Source organism: Topomyia yanbarensis, chromosome 3 (assembly GCF_030247195.1).
Source record: "Topomyia yanbarensis strain Yona2022 chromosome 3, ASM3024719v1, whole genome shotgun sequence".
NCBI classification, from domain to species: domain Eukaryota; kingdom Metazoa; phylum Arthropoda; class Insecta; order Diptera; family Culicidae; genus Topomyia; species Topomyia yanbarensis.
The window spans coordinates 185,800,216-185,811,274 of record NC_080672.1 but is presented as its reverse complement, the minus strand read 5'-3'; the positions used below and the strand labels follow the sequence as shown (position 1 = coordinate 185,811,274).

At 44.2% G+C, this 11,059-nt stretch overlaps 1 protein-coding gene across 2 annotated transcripts; it reads left to right on the top strand.

Annotated features, from left to right (window-relative positions):
- Nucleotides 1-2,882: 2,882 nt before the first annotated feature.
- On the top strand, nucleotides 2,883-7,026 carry LOC131691082 (uncharacterized). Of its 2 annotated transcripts, none has more exons than XR_009305691.1 (2): nucleotides 2,883-6,677; nucleotides 6,749-7,026. XR_009305691.1 is itself a non-coding variant. In XM_058977273.1 (2 exons), exon 2 carries the CDS (start codon nucleotides 3,960-3,962, stop codon nucleotides 6,525-6,527), a length of 2,568 nt encoding a protein of 855 aa, XP_058833256.1. In that variant the 5' UTR covers nucleotides 2,883-3,577; nucleotides 3,649-3,959; the 3' UTR covers nucleotides 6,528-7,026. The 2 variants fall into 2 exon arrangements, 1 of the variants encoding a protein (XP_058833256.1); XM_058977273.1 differs by having other exon boundaries at nucleotides 2,883-3,577; nucleotides 3,649-7,026.
- The last annotated feature ends 4,033 nt before the right edge of the window (nucleotides 7,027-11,059 follow it).

The following is an 11,059-nucleotide window of genomic DNA, read 5'->3' as shown; positions in this document are numbered from 1 at the left end:
CAGACTTAGCAAGTCAGAGTGCCACAAGGAGCTATGCCGAGAAGTAGACGCCAATCCCTGGGGTGACGCATACCGAGTCGTGATGGCGAAAATGAAGGGTCCGACGACGCCAGCCGAAATGTGTCCGAGCAAGCTGAAGATAATCGTCGAGGGTCTTTTCCCGAAGCACGATCCAACTATATGGCCACCGTCACCGCACGGCGAGGAAGAAGGAACAAACATGGATCGGCAAGTGACTAACGACGAGCTAGTAGAAGCATCGAAGCGCCTAAAACCAAAGAAAGCCCCTGGTCCGGATGGAATACCAAACGTGGTACTGAAAGCTGCGATCCTGGCATATCCCGACATGTTCAGGATAGTGATGCAGAAGTGCCTAAATGAAGACAACTTCCCCGAAATGTGGAAGGTCCAGAAGCTGGTGTTGCTGCCGAAGCCAGGGAAGCCACCTGGCGACCCGACCTCGTACAGACCCATATGCCTGCTGGATACACTCGGAAAACTCCTGGAAAGGATCATTCTTAACAGGTTGACGAAATTCACGGAAGGTGAGCGCGGCCTGCCCAAGATGCAGTTTGGTTTCCGCAAAGGAGCATCGACAGTGGATGCAATTCGGATAGTGCTCGAGAGTGCCGAGAAGTCATCTAAACAGAAGCGAAGAGGAGATCGATACTGCGCTGTGGTCACGATAGATGTGAAGAACGCGTTCAACAGTGCCAGCTGGGAAGCCATCGCTGCAGCGCTGCATAGAATGAGGGTTCCCGACTATCTGTGCCAGATCCTGAAGAGCTACTTTGAGAGCAGAGTGCTACTGTACGAGACGAGCGAAGGACAGAAGTCATTGCGTGTCACAGCGGGCGTTCCTCAGGGATCCATTCTCGGTCCAACCCTTTGGAACGGGATGTACGATGGGGTGTTAACGCTGCAGCTGCCTAGGAAAGTTAAAATCGTAGGTTTCGCGGACGACGTGTCACTAACGGTGATGGGTGAGACACTTGAAGAAGTGGAGGTGTCGGTGACGGAGACAATAGACGCGATCGAGAGCTGGATGAACGGGGTCAAGCTGCAAATAGCTCACCACAAGACGGAGGTGTTGTTGGTCAGTAACTGCAGATCGGTCCAACGGATGCAGATCGACGTCGGAGGGCACGTGATTGCATCGAAACGTGCATTGAAGCAATTGGCAGTTATAATCGACGACCGGTTGAGCTTCAACAACCACGTTGATTACGCCTGTGAAAAGTCGGCGAAGGCAACGAACGCAATAGCGAGAATCATGCCAAACGTCGGTGGTCCGAGAAGCAGCACGAGACGTCTGCTATCTACTGTTTCGTCATCGATACTCCGATATGGGGTTCCTGCCTGGAGTGCTGCGCTGAAAACCAAGCGGAACCGTGAAAAGCTAAACAGGACATTCCGACTGATGGCCGTACGAGTCGCGAGTGCCTACAGAACAATATCGTCGGAGGCAGTATGCGTTATCGCCGGGATGATCCCCATCTGCATTACCCTGGCGGAGGACGTGGAATGCTATCAGCGGAGAAATGCACGTAACGCTAGGAGACAGGTTCGAGCGAACTCGTTGGCTAAATGGCAACAGGAGTGGGACAACGCGGAGAAAGGAAGGTGGACCCACCGACTCATCCCAAATGTATCGGCCTGGGTACATAGGAAGCATGGAGAGGTGAACTTCCATTTGACGCAGTTTTTGTCCGGGCACGGATGCTTCCGGAAGTACTTGCATCGGTTTGGACATGCTTCGTCACCCCTTTGCCCGGGTTGTGCGACCGTGCAGGAGACACCGGAACATGTGGTCTTCGAATGCCCTAGATTCGAAGAAGTTCGTAGGGGTATACCTGGTATGACAGTGGACAATATCGTCGAAGAGATGTGCCGTGACGAACATACCTGGGACGCTGTCAACAGAGTGGTCTCGAGCATACTCTCCGAGTTGCAGAGGAAGTGGCGTAGAGACCAACAAGAAACCGCAAATCGGGTTTCGAGAGAAATTCCGCCGCCAGGGAACTCTCCAACTGTGTAGGAACTCTCCGTCGGCGTAAGCTAGATCCACCGCCGGGGACTAGACTGAGTAGACCGCGACGAAATACCACCAGTCGCAGGTCGTCGGGGCATCAGCGAACCGGACGCTCTGCTCCACCGGAATCGCCGAACTGACCTCGACATCTGGTTGGTTGGCTCGGTTTCGGGAGAACTTCTCTCGCCGGGGAATTCTCCGTCGGAGTAGGCTAGGTCCATCGTCAAGGACTAGACCGAGTAGTTCGCGAACAAGTCTGGTACTCAAAGAGTAAACGGCGTTGAATGGTGCGAGAAGGGAGTTGCGGTGCTAACCGGCACAAGCGAGCCGAAGGGCTCGGTGAATTAGACAGTCAGAAGTTTGCCGCTCAGACTGTACTCGTAGGGGAGGAGTACTAAGCCTCGACTCACAGCCAGCTTTCCGACGGCCATGCAGAGCTTGCCAGTCTGTGTGGATGGTAGAGAATTGGTGGTGTGTAGAGGAGTGGGGCTGTAACCCTACGGAAGAAACGAACTAGTAAGTAGTTGAGTTAGAGTGTGTGCTATGCACATAAAAACCCCTCCCCGAAGTAATGCCGTAAGGTAGTGCCGGGGAGGAATCAGGTTCTGGGCAAGAGCAGTGGTTTTTAGCGGGTCGGGTGATGGCAGCCCAAACCCGTTCCCTGACAATGGGGTTTTTGTACATTTTTCCTCACTCAGGATTTTTCTGAAGTTTTTTTTACTGCTCTCTAAAAAAAACACATACATACATACATACATACATACATACATACATACATACATACATACATACATACATACATACATACATACATTCATACATACATACATACATACATACATCCATGGACTGACCCAAATGATCAGGAAAACATTACATCGCAACATACCTAACCTAAAAACAGCACCAAGCAACAGGTACACAGTCAAATCCCTGTTACCCACAGCCAAAGATCCCCTCCTTCAGATGCAGAAAAACAACATTATTTACAAAATAGCATGTTTTAACTGTGACCAATACTATATCGGAATGTCACGAAACCAGTTAAAAACACGTATGTATGGACACCAATCTCTGATTAACAAATTAGATCAGAGACTAGCAGATGGTCAAAAATATGACGATAATCAAATACAAGAGCTAAAAGAGAGAACCGCTCTCATGGAACATTGCATCTCACACCAACACCGTTTCGATCTAAAAAACCCCACAATTATTGACACCAGCTTCAAATCCAGTGCTCTCCCGATCTTAGAGATGTGTCACATCTCGACTACTCCCCACACAGTCAACCGCCGTACAGACACCGACAACCTAAACAGCGCCTACGCAAACATCCTGGATTCCATTAGAAAAATGAGAGAGATCGATACTCGAAACACGATCACTCTCTAACAAGTAAACACCACTAATACCCACCCAAAATAGATTCGAACCATTACTACTGCTTATAGTGACCAAGTGCGAGTTCTCAAGGAATTGTTTTATTCAATTGGAGCGATTTTTAAATCCATTTTAGACCGACAAACTCGATGAGTAAACTCCGTAAGTTATACTGTCTCATTGCTACCAAAATCCATACTATACGATCCCCCAAACTATGATATGTCCCACAGTGAAAACACCCGATGTTAACCCTCTCAGACCTGACAGTTTACCGTATGCAAAACGAACCGTGACATTGTCGAATATTGTCGAGTGAGTAGCACTTCGCGAACATTATGTTTTTATGTTTATTTGTGTAATACATGTAATACAACAGTTATTTTCCGCAATAAATTAGGCCCTGAAGAAGATCCCAACCACGGATCGAAACGTCGGCGAAGATAAGTTAGAATCGACGCAAATTCTTACGTGACTGCACTGCCGAAAACATTCTCCGTTCTTACAATTTACACAGTCGAAAAGAATCAATTTACCTCGAAGTATGGCTATCATTGAACAAACATCATTCTACGCACAAATCGGTCATAAGTATGGACAACCCACGCTACAACTATTAAAAACATACGCTAGCGCCAACCAAAAGCTCGGAAACATGATAAACAGGAAGATTTTCCTTGTCAAATGCAGAAAAAACGGAGTTTTCCCTCAACACATCCAATGCGGGTTGAAATGCACATACGAGCTCCTGGCCAGGCGAAGTCCATTCTGCAAAAAGTTCGACAATGCTATTCAAAGTCTTCATAAAACCCTCCTTAACATCGAGATCCAAGACACGTTCCATAATATTGAAACGCTTAAAAATAACATCACCGTCCTCAAACAACAAATTATTGACCACACGTCTCCTGAAACATACAAATACTACTTCTACACACAAGAATTCGCCTACTACAGGAACTATCAACGCAAGGTTGACAAAACACACCAGAAATACCGCCGCATATTCCACATTTCGGAACAACAATCCCAACATAAACTACCGACATACAACGAAACTGCCGTACTCAATGCCACTAATATAAAAATACCCACCGAAGTAAACACGCTTTTAAGTCTTGGACCAAAGTACGCATTACCGAACCCCAGGATAAACAAAATACCGTTTTTCCATCTCATTGCCGATGTAGAGAACATCCTAGCAATACACATAGACAAAAACATACGCGAGCAGACAAGGTGCCAGATTATAAACCACATTCAAAATTTCATTACCCGTTCAAACCACAACAATACAAGGAGTCCACTCGAAAAGTTTTGCGATAAGGCGGTCATCAAAACGAACAAATTCCTGAAAGAAAACCCGGACGTCCTCATTACTGAAGCAGATAAAGGCAATAAGACCGTAATAATGTATATAGAAGACTACAACACCAAAATGAAACAGCTACTCACTGATGAACATATTTACCAACCCTTAAAAGCAGATCCAACATCCAAATATCAACGTCAAAATAACAATATAGTCCAGAGAATGTTCCAACTCCACATCATCGACAGCCAAACAAAACATCGATTAACCAGTTACAATGCAACCTGTCCACGAATTTACGGTCAACCCAAAGCGCATAAACCACACCTGCCTTTACGTCCAGTAGTGCCTAACGTGACATCACCTACATACCAGCTCGCCAAACATATCTCCAACATCCTTCAACAATCTCTACACTGCTTGTACAATGCAAAAGACTCCATAAGTTTTTGTCATTACGTAAATAGTCTAAAAGTACCACCCGAACACCTTCTCGTGTCTTTCGATGTAGTGTCTTTGTTTACCAATATTCCTAAAGACTTGGTTATACACGACATTATTATGATGTGGGACAACATAAAGCTACACACAGACATCAACCTGGATCTATTTCTAGAAATAGTTGAATTCCTGATAGACACAAGTTTTTTCTGCTTCCGTGGTCAATACTACCACCAAAGGTTTGGAACAGCTATGGGTAGTCCCCTATCGCCCATACTCGCAGATATAGTGATGGAGAACTTGATCTCAACCGTTATTAAAATCGCTAATATCCCTCCCGAACATATCAGAAAATACGTTGATGACCTTTTCTTACTCATCCACAAAAATAAATTACAAGAAATACTAGACACCTTCAACAATTATAATAAACACATTCAATTTACGTGTGAAGTCGAACAAGCAGGAAAACTACCATTTTTGGATCTCCTGGTCATACGAATGGATGACAACACTATAAAAACTGATTGGTATGCCAAACCAATATCATCCGGACGACTTTTAAATTTCAATTCATTTCACCCGATGGATCAGAAAGTCGGGTTAACCACCAATTACATCAACCGGGTCCGTCAACTTAGCACTGTTCGCAGCATTGATCAACAAAATATAGTCATCACCGATCATCTCATACGCAATGACTACCCCATAAAGTTCATCAATCGCATGCTACATCAATCACCGAACAATAATATCAACGAAGTCCCGCAGTCAGAACCAACCATATACAAACCTATACCTTTCATCCATGGACTGACCCAAATGATCAGGAAAACATTACATCGCAACATACCTAACCTAAAAACAGCACCAAGCAACAGGTACACAGTCAAATCCCTGTTACCCACAGCCAAAGATCCCCTCCTTCAGATGCAGAAAAACAACATTATTTACAAAATAGCATGTTTTAACTGTGACCAATACTATATCGGAATGTCACGAAACCAGTTAAAAACACGTATGTATGGACACCAATCTCTGATTAACAAATTAGATCAGAGACTAGCAGATGGTCAAAAATATGACGATAATCAAATACAAGAGCTAAAAGAGAGAACCGCTCTCATGGAACATTGCATCTCACACCAACACCGTTTCGATCTAAAAAACCCCACAATTATTGACACCAGCTTCAAATCCAGTGCTCTCCCGATCTTAGAGATGTGTCACATCTCGACTACTCCCCACACAGTCAACCGCCGTACAGACACCGACAACCTAAACAGCGCCTACGCAAACATCCTGGATTCCATTAGAAAAATGAGAGAGATCGATACTCGAAACACGATCACTCTCTAACAAGTAAACACCACTAATACCCACCCAAAATAGATTCGAACCATTACTACTGCTTATAGTGACCAAGTGCGAGTTCTCAAGGAATTGTTTTATTCAATTGGAGCGATTTTTAAATCCATTTTAGACCGACAAACTCGATGAGTAAACTCCGTAAGTTATACTGTCTCATTGCTACCAAAATCCATACTATACGATCCCCCAAACTATGATATGTCCCACAGTGAAAACACCCGATGTTAACCCTCTCAGACCTGACAGTTTACCGTATGCAAAACGAACCGTGACATTGTCGAATATTGTCGAGTGAGTAGCACTTCGCGAACATTATGTTTTTATGTTTATTTGTGTAATACATGTAATACAACAGTTATTTTCCGCAATAAATTAGGCCCTGAAGAAGATCCCAACCACGGATCGAAACGTCGGCGAAGATAAGTTAGAATCGACGCAAATTCTTACGTGACTGCACTGCCGAAAACATTCTCCGTTCTTACATACATACATACATACATACATACATACATACATACATACATACATACATACATACATACATACATACATACATACATACATACATACATACATACATACATACATACATACATACATACATACATACATACATACATACATACATACATACATATATACATACATACATACATACATACATACATACATACATACATACATACATACATACATACATACATACATACATACATACATACATACATACATACATACATACATACATACATACATACATACATACATACATACATACATACATACATACATACATACATACATACATACATACATACATACATACATACATACATACATACATACATACATACATACATACATACATACATACATACATACATACATACATACATACATACATACATACATACATACATACATACATACATACATACATACATACATACATACATACATACATACATACATACATACATACATACATACATACATACATACATACATACATACATACATACATACATACATACATACATACATACATACATACATACATACATACATACATACATACATACATACATACATACATACATACATACACAATCGTCTGAGCTCTCGATCGAAGCAGATCGTTTTTCTTGTGCTGTGCATAGAGTAAATCACTATATATACGTTGTGAAGGTCAACCATTGTTTGAGGCTGGCTTTGTTCGCCGGTGCCTAGGTTGGTGAAGTGAATAGTGGAATAACCGGACAAGCCGCTAAATAAGCTAAGTATCTTTTTTTTTTTTCATTTCCCTTTCCCCCGATCGGTCACTACTCCTTAGATCCCTTTCCCCTGAATATAAGTTTCATCTCTCGTTTACACCACGTGCTATCCTCGTGCCTAAATGGCCGAGGGCGAAGTAACATTGGATGGGAATGATATTCCCATGGATATACCGGATAAACCCGAAATTACTCCCTCCCCTGATTCCCCCAGTCCTCCCCGTATTAAAACATACCCAGCCAGTTCGATTGGACCCTGGGTGGTCTATTTCCGGCCCATCACGAAATCGCTTAATATTTTAGAAATCTCACGGGAGCTGACTGCTAACTACCCGGCCGTAGCTCAGATAACACGTGTTAGAGCTAATAAGATACGCATATTAGTGAATGACCTCGACCAGGCAAACCAGATTGCACGCAGCGAGCGTTTTACAAAGCAATTTAAACCGTATATTCCTTGTTTAGCTGTGGAGATCGACGGGGTCGTCGCCGAGCCGGGTTTGAAGTGCGAAGACGTGTTGAAGTACGGAGTTGGTTGCTTTAAGGACCCCTCACTTGAACATGTGAAGATTCTGGAATGCAAGCAATTGTATTCCGCAAAAACTGAGAATAATAAGACAACTTATTCATTGTCAGACTCGCTTCGGGTGACTTTCTCCGGGTCTTCACTCCCCAACTATCTCCTCCTGGATAGGGTTCGTCTACCTGTTCGCCTGTTTGTACCGCGGGTAATGAACTGCAGCAATTGCAAGCAGCTGGGCCACACAGCCACCTATTGTGGCAATAAGAAAAGGTGCGGCAAATGCGAGGGAGAACATGAGGATGACTCTTGCGGTGGAGAAACTGAAAAGTGTATTTACTGCGGGGGCCTTCCGCATGATCTCAAATCATGCCCCGCGTACAAACAGCGCGGGGATAAAATTAAGCGCTCCCTTAAGGAACGCTCGAAGCGCTCTTATGCAGAAATTCTTAAGAATGTTTCGCCATCTGTCCCTTCCGAAAATTCCTTTGCTCTTTTGGCTGGCGTTGAGCAAGAATCTGACGACCCACAAGAGGGAACATCTTTGGTTAACTCAGGGGAGTCCAGGAAGAGGAAAAATCTAGCCTCCCCTAGATTGCCTCGTAAGGGTGCCAAGGTGTCGTCCACTCAGAGTGCGCCAATTACAATCAATAAATCCAATGGAAGTGATGCACTAAAGCCGAAGCAAGTTGCTCCAGGACTTGGAAATTTTAATTCTAACAAGGAGTATCCACCACTTCCAGGGACACCAAAAACCCCAAGTGTTCCCTTTTTTCAAACAGATACTCAGTCCAGTAGCGGACTAATGAAATTTTCTGACATAGTGGACTTAATTTTCACAGCTTTCAATGTTACTGATCCTCTTAAAAGCATTCTGATACATTTTCTCCCTATGGTGCAAACATTTTTGAAACAGTTGACTACTAAATGGCCCCTCCTTGCAGCGATCGTATCCTTCGATGGCTAAGTCATCAAACGAGGTCACTGATTCGATCACTGTCCTACAGTGGAATTGCAGAAGTATCCTCCCGAAAATCGATTCCTTCAAATTCTTACTAAACAGTTTAAAATGTGATGCTTTCGCATTATGTGAAACCTGGTTAACTTCTGATATACATCTCAACTTCTACGACTTTAATATAATCCGTCTGGATCGAGAAAACCCTTATGGAGGAGTATTTTTGGGGATCAAAAAGTGCTATTCTTTCAACCGAATTAACCTCCCTTCGACACCAGGCATTGAAATTGTCGCTTGTCAAGTTTTGATCAAAGGTAAAGACCTTTGCATTGCTTCCATCTACATTCCTCCTAGAGCCTCGGTAGGGCACCGAACGCTTTGTAATATCACGGAATCCTTACCGGCTCCGCGGCTAGTTCTGGGAGACTTTAACTCGCACGGTACGGTATGGGGCTGTCTTCATGATGATAATAGATCAACATTAATCCAAGATCTTTGCGACAATTTCAACATGACCATCTTAAACACGGGAGAAATGACGCGGATTCCTACACCACCAGCACGTGCAAGCGCGTTGGATTTATCGCTATGCTCGACATCGCTACAGTTAGATTGCAGGTGGAAGGTGATCCCTGATCCCCACGGTAGCGATCATTTGCCTATCGTGATTTCAATTGCTAACGGTTCAAGACCATCGGAAACAATCAATGTCTCGTATGACCTCACACGGAACATTGATTGGAAGAGTTACGCGACCGCGATATCCGTTAAAATCGAATCCACTCAAGAACTTCCTCCGGAGGAAGAGTACAGGTTTTTGGCTGGCTTGATTCTCGACAGTGCGAATCAAGCTCAGACTAAACCAGTACCCAGCGCGAATACCCATGGACGGTCTCCCACCCTGTGGTGGGATAAAGAGTGCTCAGAGCTGTACGCGGAAAAGTCCACTGCATATAAGGCCTTCCGGGAAGACGGGCTACCCGCTAGCTATCTACAGTACGCGTCGTTAGAAAGGCGAATGAAGAGTCTAATGAAAGCTAAAAAACGCAGTTATTGGCGCCGGTTCGTCGACGGGTTAACGAGAGAAACAGCGATGAGCACTCTTTGGGGTACGGCTCGACGTATGCGTAACCGTAATAGTACCAACGAGAACGTGGAATATTCAAACCGTTGGATATTTGCTTTCGCCAAGAAGATCTGTCCGGCCTCTGTCCCGGTACAGAAAACGTGCCGCGCCGCGTCTCCTCACGATACCGAAACACCGTTTTCGATGGTGGAGTTCTCACTTGCTCTCTTATCATGCAACAATAACGCCCCAGGGTTAGACAGAATCAAATTCAACTTGCTGAAGAATCTACCTGACACTGCAAAAAGGCGCTTGTTGAATTTATTTAACAAGTTTCTTGAGGGTAACATTGTCCCTCATGACTGGAGGCAAGTGAAGGTCATCGCCATCCAAAAACCAGGAAAACCAGCCTCCGACCACAACTCGTATCGGCCGATTGCAATGCTGTCCTGTATTCGGAAGTTGTTCGAGAAAATGATCTTGTTTCGCCTCGACAATTGGGTTGAAGCAAATGGCTTACTGTCAGATACACAATTTGGCTTCCGCAAAGGCAAAGGGACGAACGATTGCCTTGCGTTGCTTTCTACAGAAATCCAAATGGCCTATGCTAACAAAGAGCAGAGGGCATCAGTCTTCTTGGATATTAAGGGGGCTTTTGACTCAGTTTCTATCAACATTCTGTCATAGAAGCTGCACCAGCAT

What these genes read in the sequence shown, in the direction of transcription:
- LOC131691082 (XM_058977273.1), top strand. Translation starts at nt 3,960, where the DNA reads ATGGCTATCATTGAACAAACATCATTCTACGCACAAATCGGTCATAAG.